Source organism: Malaclemys terrapin, chromosome 1 (assembly GCF_027887155.1).
Source record: "Malaclemys terrapin pileata isolate rMalTer1 chromosome 1, rMalTer1.hap1, whole genome shotgun sequence".
Lineage (NCBI taxonomy): Eukaryota > Metazoa > Chordata > Testudines > Emydidae > Malaclemys > Malaclemys terrapin.
This window is the reverse complement of record NC_071505.1, coordinates 309,671,069-309,689,169: the sequence shown is the minus strand read 5'-3', so window position 1 is coordinate 309,689,169 and position 18,101 is coordinate 309,671,069. Positions and strand designations below refer to the sequence as shown.

General features: G+C 40.9%; 1 protein-coding gene across 2 annotated transcripts in view; it reads right to left on the bottom strand.

The window, feature by feature from the left end:
* ATP8A2 (ATPase phospholipid transporting 8A2) overlaps positions 1 to 18,101 on the bottom strand; it is a 633,600-nt gene that overhangs the window by 36,058 nt on the left and 579,441 nt on the right. For both annotated transcript variants that reach the window (XM_054015410.1, XM_054015411.1), the window contains exons 34-35: positions 14,207 to 14,295; positions 5,487 to 5,591 (exon numbers count right to left, since the gene is read on the bottom strand). In XM_054015410.1, the coding sequence (XP_053871385.1) occupies positions 5,487 to 5,591; positions 14,207 to 14,295 (194 nt within the window). The remainder of the gene's footprint in view (positions 1 to 5,486; positions 5,592 to 14,206; positions 14,296 to 18,101) is intronic.

Genomic DNA, 18,101 nt, shown 5'->3' with positions numbered 1-18,101 from the left:
AAATAAAACAATTATATATATATATGAGAGAGAGAGAGAGAGAGGGAGCATTGATCTCATTTTATATGCATTTTGCTAGTAAAAAGAGTCTAATATCTTTTTGGTAGAAAAACTGGGAGAAAAAAGCATAAATGACAGTCACTTTGTTGTGTACGTTGATGGAGAAATCTTTCCTTTCCTTTCCTGAAATGGTATGAAGAACATCTGGAAATTTTGCTAAGAAGCCCTAAACCTCAAAAAGAAAATATACCTCTCAATTGCAACCTAATTTTATGCTCAGCTGCACAAGATGGGCCAGATGCCGATCTCAGAGTTGTGTAAATCTTGAGTAAATCCACTGAAGTCAACATGTAAACAGGATCAGAATTTGGCACAGTGTATACAATGTAATTTACCAGCTTGCAACACCGAAGTGTATTTGTGTTTAATAAGATCAAGACCATTCTGTTGTTCCTGTTGATCTGAAGTGCTTTACTGAAACGGTCTCCCTCTCTCAATTGTATGCTGATTGAAATGCATCAATACAAAATGACAAAAGGCTAGTACTCGGAAATATAATGAGCTCAAACCTTGATGTTAATGGAAAAATTCCCATTGACTTCAATGGCAGCAGGATCAGGCCCTTAATTTACGCAGAGGCTTGTTTTAAAATATGTTTGAGCAATTCTATTTTTGCCTTTGTAAGACTGGGGGGTTTACAGCATTAGGCTACAATACACAGGAAGGGGGCTGAGTCAGATTTCCTTGACTCTACTCCTTCTTCTCTCAAGGGGCCTATTGAGTGAGCAAGCCTCCATAAGTTCCTGTGTCAGCTGGCTAAGCACTGATGGGGTCCTACAGCTATCGAAATGACTAGATAGGCATCTGCATTCATGGACTAAGTAAAGCAGAAAAGAAGATGAACAAGATAGCTTGCTCTAAGGAGGGAAGGCTAGTCATGCAGTTCCTTTTACCAAAGCAACACTGTAAGGCGGACTCAGCAAAAAGCACTTAAATGAAAGAGAATCTTAACCACAATGCAGCTGCTTGTTGGACAGAGACACTACAGAGTGAGGATCTGCTCTTTAAACTGCACTAAAAAACAGTGTTGGTTTCTTACCTGATGATAAAAATAGCTGTCTTTTAATGTGACTTTAAAGAGAGTTTAAATCGTAAGAGCCAACGTGTAATGAAAAATCCTGCATAGAAATACACTCAAAGAACAGGCCTGTGCCTGGTTGGCTCAGAAAACTATTTTGCCTATTCCCGTGTTATTTTACATAGGGCAAGGGTAATGTTGCATCACAGTTCTAAATGATTTGGGGGAATTCTTTCCCTTCTCTAAATGATTTGGGCACTTTGCGGTTATAACCCAGACAAGTCCTTCAGCGCCTTGTAAAGGGTCGAGTAAACTATTAAAGCATCAATATTATTCAGTATAAAATAAAAATCTCCTAACCCCCCAATAAATAAACCCTGAAGGAAGTTCTCTATGCAAGTCTGAGACATAGAAACCCTCTTGAATATCAAAATTCACTTTCACAAAGCAAAGTATTGCACTGCTTTATTTACTGCCTATTGGTTGGACACAGTGATAATAAACGGACATGGATTTTCAAGCTAAAAGTCATTTTGGTCCCTAAACAGTCTTTATTCAGGCTAAACTCGCACTGATTTCAATGAGACGTTAGACAGAGAACAAACTAAATATGACCCTCTAGATTTGGCCCTTTTTGAGCCATGATTTGGGTCTTAAAAAGTTTTAATTCAAAAATTTCTCCCCAGTTATTTTCAGTCACTTATGTATGTGGATTGGTAGAAAATGAGTTTGTTTTCTTCATGTAAATTTCACATAGCTCCTTTGGTCAGGTGTCCATGTTTGCTTTGGCATGTAAATTGCCCCCTCACCTCTCCAAACTCATGTAAATTTAGTGCTAAATCCTGCCTTTTGTTACATGAGTGTGCCAGAGACACTATTTCCTTCCTGGACCAAGGCACACTCACATTGCAGCTGCACTGGATTCCAGCCCAGCAGTCTCTTGAGTGTCAAATTAGGGAGTGGCTAATGAGCTTGCAGATCCTCCACAGGTAGCTTGCTGACTTGGGGGCATGGCAAAGCATCCACTCCCACTGCATGCACAGAGGATTGTGAAGGTTTAGGGTGCAGAGTGTGTTGTTCTACTTCCCTGCACAGGCAGGATGGCTCACTAAACCGAACATATGGCTGGCTCTGCTGTTTCCTTAACTCGCCTGCTGTTCACAAAACTGGTGAGTAAGAATTTTGCCCTTAGTATTTAGGTCATGAATAAAAATGATTTAGGTTCTAGAAACTAGTCAGATGGGGTTAAGATTAAGATGAGTTTAATGTAATCAATGAAGGGGAGCTGTTTAGTTTTCATTCATCGCAAACATTACAATGACAAGTCTGTTTCGTATAGATATTCTGATTTTGGATACGTGTGCAAGGCTCCCACTGAGAACCTACCCAAGGCCAGAGTGTGGTCCATGGTGCCATCCTACCCAGGTTTTAATAACCAAAACAAGCCCAACTGCAACCCAGAAGATAATTTGTGCCCCACTCCATAATGCCATGTGCACTCATGACTTCATGCGGTTATTGAATCACTTGCCATTAAGCTGAAAAGTTTGTAACATTCAGAATGTGCACCTCATACTTGCATAAGTGCTCATAAGTCCCTCTCTTATCTTTAATTGAGTGTGAAGTATTTTGTGATACTTTTCTGTGAAAGACACTATACAAAAATAGTGTACACCACCTGGGACAGGAAAGCAGATCCTGATGACAGCCAGCTTATCTCCCAGCACTGCCTGAACAAAGCATACATCTAGCGACTATGTTTTCAGAAACACTTCCAACAAGTGCTAACATTTACTTAGAACTGGCAGTCCTGCGCAGTTTTAATATAGCTTTACCCACCGCACTAGAAACAAGTGGATTCTAGTTACTCACTTCCCTTCCTAGGTAGTCCCAGGGTAAACAGAAATATCATGCCATCAGTGGGGGCACCCAGCAGGAGCAAGCAAAGGAGCACAAATCACAGCGCACCTGATTCCCAGCAGCCCTCAGGAAATTTAAAAAACCAAAACATATAGCCAAATGAGAGAGACTGCAGCTCAAGGAAATTCCCAGTACGCCACTTTCCCATCTCCCTCCTTTCCCAAAGGAACAGCACATGATTTCAAGCAGGTGTGAAAGAGCCAGCAGACAAACAAAGGAGATAAAAGACATAATTCCAAGGAGCACTCAGGAGGCCACATCATAAGCATGACACACCAACCTCTAGCAGACTGAGGCACTCCACCATTATCTACTTCACAGATGGACCACCCAGAAAATCTGGGAGCAATTAGGAGGGAGAAAAAAAATGCATGGGGTGGGGGGTTGGGGTTGGGAAGGAGGGCCAGGAGGATTCCTTACATCATCTCCATGCAAGCGTTTCGAGAATGAAGTGAATCTATATGGAGGAGGAATGCAGATTAAAGTGTTTGCAGTGAGAATGCAATAAAATAAAAGGCTATGAAAACATGCGACATCTGAATGAATTACAACACAGATGTTAAATTTACAAAAAGCCACAACAATGTGTAAACATAAACGGGGAAGCCGATCAAATTCTAGGAGACACATGTGCACATAAACTGCTTCTTGATGACTATTCATGGCATTTCCTCCTGGTTTCACAACCCAGAGAGGCATTATGCAAAGACAACAGTTTTACTTCCCCCCGCTCTAGTGGTGTCAATAACAGACAGTTAATATTGTCAGTAAAAAACAAACCAACATAACACAGAAATACAATTGCGTATTCTGTACAAATACATGAACCCCCTCACAGCAGATTCCCTAACAGTTTCACAGAACTGAATGCTTGGGGGCTAAAGACTGCTTGTTCTCAGAGGAGTCCTTTGGACCCAATTCATTTCCATTGGTCCAACAGGATTTGAGATTGTTGACTATTAGTTCACGGTGCAAAGCATATATCTGTAAACAAGTTTTTGCCTGATTCTGAACAGTGCTGAGCACTTTCAGCTCCCACTGAATCCAAGGTGGTTGCTCAGCACCACTAAAATTTAGCCCATTCTTACTTAAGCATCTAATTTTAGGTCCTCAAGTTTCAAAATTTTGGTTTGAGCCTTTTACTTTTGTTGACTTTGCTCACTGAAGTTGCTTATTCATTTTAAATGATTCTAGGCTCACCCTAGCACCTTTGCATGTGGCTGCGATTTATAAATAAAACCATACATTTGTAGTACTCAAAAGCAGTAAGACAGAAAGTAACTCACTGTTAATTAAAATGACCTCTACATATTTTTTTTTTTTTCTTTTTGTTTTGTACTATTTTTCCTTCGATCTTGATCCCTGAGACTGAGATCTGGGCACTAAGGGCATATTATACAAAAATATTAAAATTCATACTAGGGAATCTCTAAAGTTTTTCAGTGTATTAGTCATGGTGGCAAATTCACTTCTTGGCAACTTGTGACTTGGTAGGCACTATCTGTAGAGAAATGAAGCTGAACATTTATTATCCAGCTTGCCTCAGCAGCAGCTACAATACGGCAATTAGTTTACCTTAGAATAGACATCAAAGACTCAAAGGATGACCTTGCCCTGAAAGAATGAAATCTTTTTAAAACCCCCATTCCACTCAGTTTGCTAGTTTATAAGGTTTGCTAAAATCCAGTTTAATGATCATGTAGTTTCTTAGCAGGTCATGTGGTGCCATATTGTTTAAGGAACACAAGAATTAGTTATAAACCCTTTTTGAACTCAGAGAGCTTTCCGATTTGCTGAGGCAGAGCCACTTTCTAAAGACGTAAATGAAACTGTCTGAAGGAAAAGCCTCACTATGATTTTCTTTAGCTTCTTTCAAACCAGACAAAAGTTCCCACACAATATATACGCTCCCTTACAATGAAGCATTTAATAACAGCAATACGTTCTGTCCATATGGCGTGGCTAGAAGGGAGAAGCGCAAATGACCATGCTGAGAAGTCTGTACTCACAGCCCTGTAAATTACAGATGAAAAGTGAGAGCACAAAAGCTGCGAGGTCAGACAAACTGGGCCAGGTACCAGTGCAGACCTTATTTTCTGTTTTCCATTCCTCCTTTTAATGCTGGCCTAAAATTTTTCATGTCCGAAGTCATAGCCAACTTTTTTTCTTATCCAAACATTTGATCAAAACCCCTGGTACCATCCAATATAAACAAACTTAGTTTAATCTGCTCTGGTGACCAAGTGGTAGTGGTACATGCCATTATGAAGGAGATTTGAGTTGGAGTCTCAAATTTGGCTTTATGCAGCAATAATACAGGAGAAATGAAGTGGAAAAGATGGATTTAAAAAAAGAAATGTGTGGATAAAATTGAGGAGGATACTTAGGATCCCACCTAGAATTAGGTATGAATGAAAAAAAAAAACTTGGGGGTGGGGGTGAAGGAGGAGAAATATCTGTTCTTTAAATTAGGATAGAATTGCCCCACCTCTTTCCATTACTATCACGAAGCATGGCTTTTCCCAGTTCTTTGGATTTAGTTTCCAGCTCCTGAACCTGCTCCAGCAAAGTTTTATGGTAGGTATGCTTGGCCCTGTATCACAAGGAAAAGACAAAAAAACAAAAACAAAAAACACATGAACGTTCACATGGCTGTAAAAGACCAAATTTCCTTCTCAGACAAAAAAGGCACAGAGCCTTTGATTTGGGAAGATTTGGGAAATAGGGCAATGCAAGAGTGTACAAGCATGGCAATTAGTCCAGATTCATAATATCTGGGTAATGTTACATGAAAAGGGCAGAACTGAAAGACTATAAACTCAGTATAGTTCATCTTCTTTAACAGAACACTCTGTCTCTGTAAAACTGTGCAGAGCTGCTGGACTCCGGAGACTTGACACCACTGCCATGGGACTGCTCAAGACCCGGTCATCCAAACAAAAGAGCAGGGTTTCACTGAATATTCATTGAAGTAAAGCATGATTCCATTTTGTCCTTTGAGCCACACATTGCGGTGCACTGAAAACCTGATTACAGTCTCAGATAATCATTGCCATTCAAACCTTCTAATTTTCATTTATGAGTATTGTGACACTGCACCCCGTATTCTTCATAGTGATATGATTATGATATGATTATAGCATAATTATGATGTGTTTTACGCAAGATAAGTCATGTGAGATGTCATTGGAAAAGTTATGATTTGCTGAATATGATTATCCTATTTGTATGCATGTATCATTTTTGCATCTGAAGTTATGAATATTGACTATGTATCTGTATTTCAAATGTAGTTATACCTGGGTGACACCCACTAGGCAAGATGCTTTCTGTCTAGATAGCTGGTTGGGAAGGGCCTATTCAGGGCAATGAGCCATTAGGGAAAACAATAGGCCTTAGGAGAAGTTTATCAACCACCTGGTGAGCCTTCCTGGAACACTCCAAACAGCTTGTAAGTAATGGCTGCTATGACTCTACAAGGACATGTGACCAGACCACATGATCCTAGACTCCATCTTGGGATATCAGTATTTTTCCAAAACTGCTCTGGGAACCAAGTTTTGAAACAAAAGGTTTCCGCCATATGCTAAAGCTATATAAGGCAGGGAGTGACATCATCTGTGGTGCTTCACTCCCCACACTAGAGGACTCCTGAAACATCTGAGGAACAAAGTCTGAACTGGGGGAAGTGCTGGACCCAGGCTAAAGGGATTTCTAGCCTGTGTATGAAGATCTGAGAAACCCAAGCTTGTGCAGCTTGTGCCTTAAGAATCTATAAATCTGCCTGTACCATCAGTTATGCTGAGAATCTGCTAATTCATATCCAATCTATTTAGTATATTAAGCTTAGTCTGCGTTTTTTGTTTATTTGCTAGGTAAATCTGCTTTGATCTGTTTGCTATCCCTTATAATCACTTAAAATCTCTCTTTAGTAATTAATAAACGTATTTTATGTTTTAATCCAAACCAGTGAGCTTTGACAGGTGTGCTTGGGGAAATCTCTGCTTGGTTACCACAAGTGTGCATTGTCCTCTTCACATTGAGGGAGAGGCAGACCGGGTATTAAACCCATATACTGGCTAGATTTGACCAGGACAGGATGGTACTGCTCTGGGGTCTAGGCTGGGAAGCTGGTGGTTAGAGAGCCTGCGTGTAACTGCAGCTGGGTGTGTCCATACCTGTGTGAATGCTGGTGAAAGTGAGGCTGGAGGGCTTTGCAGCTTATCACAGCAGTACAATGTGAAAGGGAGCCCACGCTGGGGGGTCAGAGGGCTCAGTGGTACCTCAGTTTCAGGTGTCACCCCGGGGGGAACCAGTCATAAGTATTTCCAATTTTGCTAGACTTAAAAGATACTTCCCTCCCCAATCAGCTTCCAGAAATAAAGTAACAGGACTGGCTGTGTCCTATTTCCTTGGGTTTGGCATGCAAAGAACAATTTTTGTACCACAGGCATAACTAGAATTTATACATGCTTGGGTCTCTGGAGTAAAGAGACTTGGGCCTTGTTTCAGGTCTCACTTACATCATCATTCACTGGCATCACTCCTGAATTATGCTTGTGTAAGTGAGGGGAGAATCTAGTTCTCACAAAGTAATTAAAAAAAAATCAGGAATATCTTTCTCCAATGGACAGTTTCAGCCTCCTCTTCTATGTCACTTAATGGAGAAAGAGTATCCCAGGAGATAATATTGATTTATATATGACAGCAAAATACACTTGAAACAAAATGGAGTCAAGTTGCCTGAGACACCAGTATAGACTTGAAAAGATAAAGTATTTGCCTCTCAGTATTAAAATGGTATGTTCCAATTCCAGAGATGACAAAGATATCCTAGGCAGACAGAGAGATGTAATTTACACCCAATAATCCAAAACATAGTTTTAATCTGTTTGCATTATGGGGAGGTACTGATTGATGTACACATCATTAAAAGATAACCAAGATACATTCATATTATTAATTCCATGATTTTCATTATTCCTCCTGCTAAAAACCCTCACTACTGTGGACAAAAAGTCCTTGCTGATACTACAGGTACTGTTATTTATTTATTTACTTATTTTTAAGACAGCATTTTCAAAACTGACCTCTAATTTTGCATACCCAATTTTAGGCACCCACGGTTTGACTAAGCAGCCATAGCTCTCAGTAACATAAATGGTGCAGGATCAGGCCCCAAGTCTCAAAAGTGGAGGCACCCACAGTGAAAGGCCACTTTTGCAAATGTGGGCCTAAACATGCACCTGAACATAAAAGAAAAGGCAGCTAGAGATCGAAGGGTTAGAGAGGAGGAATATGAGAGGCTGTAAGGAAAAGGAGACTCACATAGTATTAAAGAATACAGTCCTACCAACATACATTAGCAGCATACTTGAAAATAGAAATAAATACACCCACATCAAGAGAGGGATAAAGCTTGAATGGTAGCATGGACATATACTGATAGGCAATGAAAATAGAGTAACAGGAACATTTTAAAAAAAGTTGTATAGTTTCAAGAATGTTATATTACTTAGAACTGCACAAAAATTAATTAGATTCAAGTTACTGTGGCTACTTAGACTAATAATTAGACTCATCCTCCTCTTTGAGAACTGAAACTTTAGACAGTTTTTAGGAGATAAAGCCTGCTTTAAGCTTTGGGCTATTAACTCTTATAATCTTTCCAATTGACTTTGCTTTCACATTCCTCTTAATTTGACTAAATATGTTAAAACATTGACCTTGAACTTATCTCCTGCCTTTAAAAGAGGCAATATCGAGTACTGTAGACTTGAGGAATTTTAAAGTCTATATAAATTTGGAACTTTACAAATCCTTCAGATTTACTTTCATATAGAGAGAAATCTGGAAAAGTACAAACTATCCAATCTCTTCGAAGACTCCATGTTCATCTTTTCAAGTTTCCATTCATCATAAGAGATTAGAGAGATGCTTTTCTTTTCTCTCCCCAGAGTGAATACTGAATCCAAAATGTAAACATAATGGGGCCTTAGCAACAGAGAGTCCAATTAGTGAAGTACAGTAAAAGCAAGCAATGCATTGAGAAATTTCACCATATGACAAAATATTGTTGCCTTAAAGTCTGAGAGCATCGAAGTTATTTTTAAGTAATACAAAATGATGGACTATGCGGGTACTGCATCCTGGCTGGGTATCTAGAAAGTACTGATACAAAGCCATGTTGTTGTCATATTATTGGATAATTTCTTGGAGTAAGGACCTCATTAAAACAGACAGTAATGGTGGGAATTTAGTATTTGTAAAACAGGCTAATGATAATCCATCCATGTATGTCTAAAGAATAGGGGCTACAAAATGAAACTCTTATTCTTCAGGGCATTACCCTGCTCCCATTGAATTCAACAGCAAACTTCCCATGGACTTCAGTGGGAGCAGGGAGAGGCACTTTGCCCGACTGCTTTTTTCAGAATGGCAGAAATTAACCTTTGAAACAGGAAAAGAAAGGGACAGGTCCCAGCTGTGCCTTGTACTTCACAAAATATCCTAGTGCTGGGATCATTTCTCATTACTATGAAATCCCCTGTTCCATATTATTGGTTACCAGGCAGTAGAAGTGCTGTAGAAAAACAGGTTTTCTTCAAGAATGTTAAGAGAGTAGAACAGAAAAGCATGCAGGGTTTAACTGAGCATTTTAGACACACCCCCATGTTCAGAGTGGTGTAGAGCCGCGCTACCCTAGGGGAAGAGCTGGAGGAATTTTGGAGGCGTATCTGCAGATGCCCCCTAGTGGTAGGTGTTCCATATTCCCTTCCTGAACTCCATGCCAGCTCTGCCGTGGCCACACCTTCCTCCCTCTGAGGTGTTTTGTGCCCAAGGGGCACATAGATGGAGCATTTTCTGTGCTCCAGGGATTTTATCTGTGCCCAGCTGCTGCTGCAGAGGGCTGCAAGGAAGGAGGATACAGAGAGGCTCTTTATGTTCTCCCCTCATCCGCTCCATTGTGCAGAGCAGATGGGCTCAATCTGGCCTTAAGAAGGCCTAGATCTTTTATGCATTTCAAGATTTATTAATTAATGGGTGACTCCTGGAAATTCTGACAATACAACTCAGTGATACATAGTTCAAGAACAATATTAATTACTTTTGTCCTCTTGTCCCAATTCACTGCAACAAATTATTTCATCTAAGGATTCCCATGTATCCTTAAATGCCCGATTCTGCAATCCTTACTGGTGCTGAGTAGCAGTTACTCACACAAGTAGTCCCAGTGACTGCAGTGGACCACTCAACTTAGTAAGTGCTTCTTATTGAAAGAGTTTACTCCTGGGGGAATTCTGCACCACTGTGCATGCACAGAGTTCATTTCCCCCGCAGATTTTTCTTCTCTTCAGAATATAGATTCTGCTGGAGAGGTGCTGCAATTACACATTTTGCCCACCAGGTGCCGGAAGAGAGGGCAGCTGGCCAAAGAAACTGCGTTCCTCACAGCAGGGCCTGGTGAGGAGGCACTGGACGGCCAGAATGGGGCACACAGGGCTGCTGGGGAGGTCACAGAATGGGGTTCAGAAGGGCTAGTGGGGGGACAGACTGGGGTGCAGGCTCAGGAGCTAGTGGGGTGACAGCATTGAACCAGCGGCTGAATGGGAGAGGGGCTGCAGGGCCACAAGGAGACAGGGGCTAGGGAGTGCAGGGACACACAGGGACGGGGCCAGATGTGCCTGACTGAATGGGAGAGGCATGGGGTCGGCCAATGTCTGCCTGGGGTAGGCTCCCCACCTCCCTAATAATCCCCTCCCCAAACCTCCCTGTTCCATACTTCTCCCACCCACACCCAACAACCCTCCAGGTTTGCTCCCAGGCTCCTTCCCTCAACTTCTCCGTTACCCTTGACTCCGCCAAGCCTTTTTACTGCTTCTGAGGGGTACAGGAAATATGCTTCTGTATTGTAGTTTAAATGAATTACTCAAAGTTCTGTATTAATATGCCTAGTAAGGAATCTATATGTCAAAAAAAATTCAGGAATTTTTTTTGTCTGTATTGTTACACACACAGTTGCTGACAGGTATTTTGAAATAAATTACCAAAATAATTGAAACTGACAGGATTATATTGTGTCATTTTGATAAATAAAATATGTAGAATTTTAAAATATTGGATGCAGAGTTTTTAAATTTTTGGTATAGAATTTTTAATATTTTGGTGCAGAATTCCCCAGGGAGTAAGAATTTGGACTTTTATAAGAAAGAAACAACCCCTATATATTTCCCCAAGCTGAAATTAGGAAATTGGGTCCAGAGTTAACAATGTGATATTAGAGCCAAGAACTTAATAGTAAGCTTCCTCCTCTTTCTGAAAAGAAAGGAAAATTTTCCAAATTTTCTTGATTCAGTAAAGAGGTTTCAGGCACAGAGCTGCAGGGAACATGGGAGATAAGAGGTATGTTGACAACTGTAGCCTACATAACAAAGGAAATATAAACCTAGCTGAAACTTGCCAACATTACAAATTTCTAGAATGGGATAGTGTCCCCGTTTAGAAATAAAAAGATTTGCATGGGTCTGGAAATATACTTGTTCTTGTCCCTTTCAGTATTCTACCAGATGTAAACTGTACTCTGCACTTACTCTGTTCTGGCAGCATTCCGTACTGAAATTTAGCATATGTCTTTTGGGTCACAGGAATGCCCTTTCTGTGGACATATGTTTCATGTCCAAAAGGAACTGAAAGGGGTAAACTCCATGACCATGAAAAGCCAGAGCTTCTGGAATTCTATGTCTGACAATGGATTCTGCTGAATTATAGACAGCAGCATGTAGTCCCTGCTGCAGAAAAAATCTGTCTAGTCCCTCTAATTTCCAGGGGCTTTGGTCATAGCTCAAGTTTTGCATGGCAAGCCTCTTGAAAAGGAAACAGACCTTTACTCCTTACATATGGCAGTGCTGATAGCTGTGTCATTTCATTTATCCTAGTTTAAATGTTAATGGTGTTAATTTTACAGCAACGTCTAAAAAAATCTTGTTTGGGAGAACAGATTCCTTGCTTAACAGTGATAGGGGCCTCCTGTTTAAAATCTGTTGACAATACCCAGTAAATCAATCTATATTTGTCTAGTGAGCTTCACAATCTATTTACATTCCTGATCTGAACTAGTGAAAAGACACTGTTGCTGAAATCTCACTAAAAAATATACAAAGAAGAATTATTCAGGCTAAGTCAGTAATAGACATTTAATGACTAATAGTTTCTGATGACTGGCCCTTTATAAGATTTTACAATGCTTTAGCCTGAGCACTGATAAGAAGAGAGGGCAACTTGAGGACACAAGTTTGATCTGCACTAACTGTCTAGACAAACATTTTCAAAACTCAGCTGGCTAATGTTAGACACCTAAATCCATATTTAAGACCGGTTCCTGCAAACAGTTACATACATACCTTTAATCATGAAAGTAGTCCCACTGACTTCCAAGTGAGTAAACTCAGTGCAGGATTGGGGCCTTAGTCACACTAATTAACTGACCAGATTTTCAGAGGTGAAATCAGACCACTTACATGCCTTACTTTAGATTCTCAAGTTGGACATTTTGGCCTCAGTAATTGTTGGACTTGTTCTACCATTTTCAACAGAGAAGTCTCATTGAATACAACAAAAACACTGCAGTACAATGCCCATATTAAATCATATCAGGCTCCAATGGAAATGTTATATTACTGACATTAACGCTAGGCATGGTAATGCAGCTCATGAAAGTTAATCCAATGAACTTTAATGGAGAGAAAGGAAATATTTTAAAAAAATTGTTATTGATTTTTGGTAGGCAAGTACAACAATTTAATTGCATTACTGTCGAGCCCACAGAAAAACACATTTACAGTATCTATACATGTAGCCTGATTTATCCTTTTATACTGACATTTGAGATGTGTGTGTGTGTGTTGGGGAAGTTGTCTTACTCTCTACTGTATTTTCTCGATTCCTTCTGTACCTTCTACTCTTCCTCCTAAAAAGGAGATTTCCTCAGCTGGCCAGGAGCTTGATCCAGGGTGTACAGATTACAGGTTACGAGGCTTTCACCTTATGGCTTTGTGACAAATCACATATTAACCTTGCTATCCTCCTATTCCACTCTAGTGAGGATCTGCAATTCTAGCCCCAAGCCTGGAAGAACCCTGAGCTTTCCTCTGTAGAACATAATGAAACATGGCAGTACCTTTAATAAGGAACATAATGATAATGCTTTCTTCAGATCATCATTCTTCTTCTTCAAACAGAAAGGAGCTGCTAATATAGTGATACAAACAGTACCTATATTCTGAGTCCAAGAGAATCACTTAATTTAGGCTGAATATCAAGAAAAAAAGCCTAACAGATCTTAACAGTCAGGAATATGACATTTTCCAAGGGAAGAAGTGGAAACCTGATAGCTTGAGACATTTAAAACTAGACTAGACAAAAACATCAGTAATTCTACAATAAAGAACAATCCTGCTTTGCAAGGAGATGGAGTAGATGATGAAATCAGTCTCTTTCATCTCTACATTCTTTGAGTCTGTTACTTTCCTCAATGCTTCCAACTCAGCTACACTTGATCTTTCTTGTGTGAGGGAAAGAGTCATTAGGACTTTTCTCCAACAGTCAAGTCCCAGGACTATTGTCCTCTGTCCCAACTATGTCCAGGAAGCCTCACTGTAGAAGGAGAGGCCTCAAAGTAGCTGACAAGCCAGTGGGTGTTTGCAAGACTAACAGACTTCAAATGAAACGGCCAGACAAAATACAAAATAATTATCTATACAGAGAGCCACTGTTTCTCTGCCTACAAATTAACGTACTGTTACGTTCCACTTTCTGGATACCTAGCCAAAATGAATAAAGTTTTGGTCCCCTTTAATGCAGACAGGACACCTTTGGGGCCTGAAGCCATTGGCTTGTTAGAAGTATACAGTGCAAATAATCACAACAAGAAAGAATTTTATTGACCACAGTGAAGCATGTATCCTTGGAAAGTACTTCATGGATATCTTGGCTATTAATCCACTTATATTGCTTGTGTTATTACAGATGATGAACTCACACAGCTTTTGAGTTAGATTCTATAAATATTCTTTTATGAATGTCACTATAATTTAGCATTTAGATAAAGTGTTAGTAATTGTGTGATTGAAAGAAACGGAACTGAATAAACAATAGATTAAGAATGATTTCTACAACAAATATAATTACTGTTGTATCCTTTAAACTTACGCTCTCCATGCCACATCTTTAACAAGGCACGCAGTGGGCACCAGAAATAAACCAAGCCAGAAGTATCCACATCTCAGCACCATTCCTGCCTATGAAGAAACAGAAATAATTAAGGGATGGATCAGCTTCATGTCATAGTGAGTAGGTGGTTGTTTGAAAAGAATAAGTAGGTGACAACATTATTAAATAGGCAGACAGGGCCTGATCCAAAGCCTATAGAAGTCAATGAAAATAATCTCATTGACTTCACTGGGATTTGGATCAGGCCTATAATAAATAAATGGTAATGATACTTTACATTGGTATCATCCCTTTCATTCCAAAGGATGTCAAAATGTTTTAGAAGTACACACACAAATCAAACCTTATTGCTAAGTCCACTATTGATATAAATCTGTGAATCCACCTATCCGCACAGATATATATCCACATACGTAAACCGCTGACCATCTTTCTTGCCCTTTGCCACCAAATCCTTCAGGACTCATTTGAACATTCCAGATCTCTGAGCAGCTTCAGATAGCTGTCATTTAAAAACGTCATCAATTGGCCACAGAAATGTTTCAGCCTTCTCCCACTTAAATATGGAATTTCCTCCCAAAATGTCTCCTACCTGAGACCCAGGATGGGCCAGATTCACACCTGTCCCCATGACAAGTTTTTCATACCTTCTAATATCTCACATCCTTGCAGGATTAGCAACAAAAGCATTATAGTTTGGACAGAGTTATTTCCAGAATTCCAATGGGGCCCAGCACTCCCGTCTAGCCCTGGAAGGCTCCAAGATAAATTTACTTAAAGTCATGGCAGTGCTATTTATAGACAATCTATTTTAGGTAATATTTAGAGTTTTTTTATGTCTCCCCTCTGAACCTTGTACATTTAGACTAATGGTAACTAGGAGACCTCACTACAGGTTGGAGGGATACAAAAAATAGTTGCTATAAAAATATTGAACTAAATGTGGTTTTTCTATAAATGTGACATATATAGGATATGTGATGGTGAGGTGTGGTGTAAGGGTTTTATCAGAACTTCTTTGGGAGGAGCTACAAAACTCATTTGTTCTCTCAGTATTCGTGAATGATGTTCCCATTCCATACTTAATCGTATAAACCTTTATCCCACATTATCTTGTATTCTATGCAAAATACCCACATACACACAAGCGCATGCACACATACAGACAGACAGACACACACACACTCCTCTTATTTATTTACATCTCTGCGGCATCCAATGGCACCTATCAGAGTAGGATCTTGGTGTGTATATACACAGACCCATACAAATGGAAGAGCAGGCCCACCACTGAAATGCAGGCATGTTTAATTTAACTATGCAACACCACTGCTCAACAATTTTGGGAAGAAGTGAAGAAGAACATTGTGTGTATCTGAAACATCAGGGGAATTTAGGTAGATGTAGAGAGTGAATTTAGATATGCATGGAGTGTAAAAAGAATATAGACTCTGGAATTTGGGCTTGTGATAAGTACTGTAGGATTTTCAGTTACACTTGGTGGTCAGGACCTTCATTTTACACTTCAGTAGAAAAACAGTCCTCAAACCACGCAGAGGCATTGGATCATTATTAAGAACATAAGAACAGCCATACTGGATCTATCTATGGACCAATGGTCCACCTAGCCCAGTATCCTGTCTTTCACAGCAGCTAATGCCAGGTGCTTCAGAGGGAATGCGCAGAACAGGTAAGCATCAAGTGATCCATCCCTGTCGCCTATTTCTAGCTTCTGGCAAACAGAGGCTAGGGACACCATCTCTGCCCATCCTGACTAATAGCCGCCATGAACTTATCTAGTTCTTTTTTGAATCCAGTATTGATTCTGATTCTGGAGGGAAAACAGACACATTTTCAACTGCTAGTGCAACTTCCTGTAGCACCTGGAGTTCTCCTTGGTCTCTCATTATTTGATTTGTTTATAGGTGGCCATATCACAGTGCAACCATAGTTAGCAATAACTTGTCCCTTATTAGCACTGGTTTTAGGTAGGCATTCCTGAATTCATTCATCAGTTGTTGGATGTTAAATCCTCCACACTATTTCTGGAGAGACAGATTAGTGGTAAACCTTTTACTGCAACAGAGACTAAAATATACTGAGTGCTAAAGAACTTATGGGTTTTATGGATACTTTGCCACCCACTAGAACAGGAAGTAAACAAATTCCAGTCTGAGAATCAGTTCTAGTCTATTTGTGATCTCTCATTCCTGCTTTCAGATTAGAAATGCTTTCATCATATGGCCAGTTTTGATGTGTGATGCTTATCTAAGGAGGGGAAATCTCTATAGCCTATTATAAACCCAAAGGCTGAAATGTAACGTAAACAAACAAAAAGTACTGGCAAAATACCCTCCTAATTACCTTGTTACTTTGCCTTGGGTTTGCTCTTTCAGTCCTTGCATGATCCTGCCATCCTTGCACATACTAGAATTCCTTACTTACGTGAATATTCCCAGGGCTGCCCAGAGGATTCAGGGGGCCTGGGGCAAAGCAATTTTGGGGGCCCTTTCCATAAAAAAAAGTTGCAATACTATAGAATACTATATTCTCGTGGGGGCCCCTGTGGGGCTCGGGGCAAATTGCCCCACTTGCCCCCCTTCCCCCCCCCCCCCCCCCCCCGGGCAGCCCTGAATATTCCCAGTGACCTCAGCTGGACTACTCACACAAGTAGGGCCTAGTGCAAGCATTGCAGGATGAGGACTCATATACATTTCCTAATATTTGTGCTTTTGATATTTTATGCTGTGTCTTTTGCCTTCAGTGTTGAATTTTGCCTTGGTGAAGTATTCTTAACATACAAAACAGTCTGAGAACAAATTAAATAGAAATTTAAATATAATTATTTTACAGTCTTGTCAATTTAATTAATGGTTATCATAGGCAGCAGGTATAATAGGCCAGGGAAGGCTTCGCAGCCGCTGCCACGGGATGCCAGATTGCGGGTTTTTACTTTTTACTTACTATTATGCGCTATTCAGGTTCTGGGGCAGCTGAGGAGGTGGTATCTGCTATTCAGCTTCCTGGGTTCATCAGTAATCTCTCTGGACTGCAGGAAGATTATTGAAGAACATGGGAAGCCGAGTAGCAGATACTGCCTCCTCCGCCTCCTTGGAACTTGCCTGGCGCATATAAAAAGCTCAGCGTTCTTCCACTGGGAGGCTGGGGGGTCAGGGAAGGGAGGCGCGCTGGCACAGCTGGGGTCTCAGGGCAGCTGGCATGGCTCGGGCTGGCCCGGGGCTGGCGCGGCTCAGGCCAGTGCAGCTGGGGCCAACCTGGAGCTCCTCCAGTGGCGGGAAGGAAGGAGCTTGGGCTGACCGGCTGGTGTGGCTGGGGCCAGCCCGTGACTCCTCCGGTGGCGGCGGGGGGCTCAGGGTTCCGACCGCCCCAAGGCTTCTCTGGGAGGGGAGGAGGGGGAGGATTCAGGGCTCTGGCTGCGGGGGGGCGGCAGGGCCTCCTGCGAAAGGGGCAGGGCTGGGGTGCTAGCCTCTCTGAATGAAGGGCCCACCCGCTGCCCGTGACATTGGTTATGATTCAGTCATCAACCTTATCATTTAAATTAAGGTGAATTCTCTGTATGTTCCCAAGATTCTCAAACTAAATGCTTTTGCTTGTGATTGTGCTCTTTATTTGTTCATTGTGAATAAATAAAATGTGCAATGACAATTGAGTATCAGAGGGGTAGCCGTGTTAGTCTGAATCTGTAAAAAGCAACAGCGGGTCCTGTGGCACCTTTAAGACTAACAGATGTATTGGAGCATAAGCTTTCGTGGGTGAATGCCCACTTCATCAGATGCGTCTCGTGTCTCGTCAGATGCGTGGGCATTCACCCACGAAAGCTTATACTCCAATACTTCTGTTAGTCTTAAAGGTG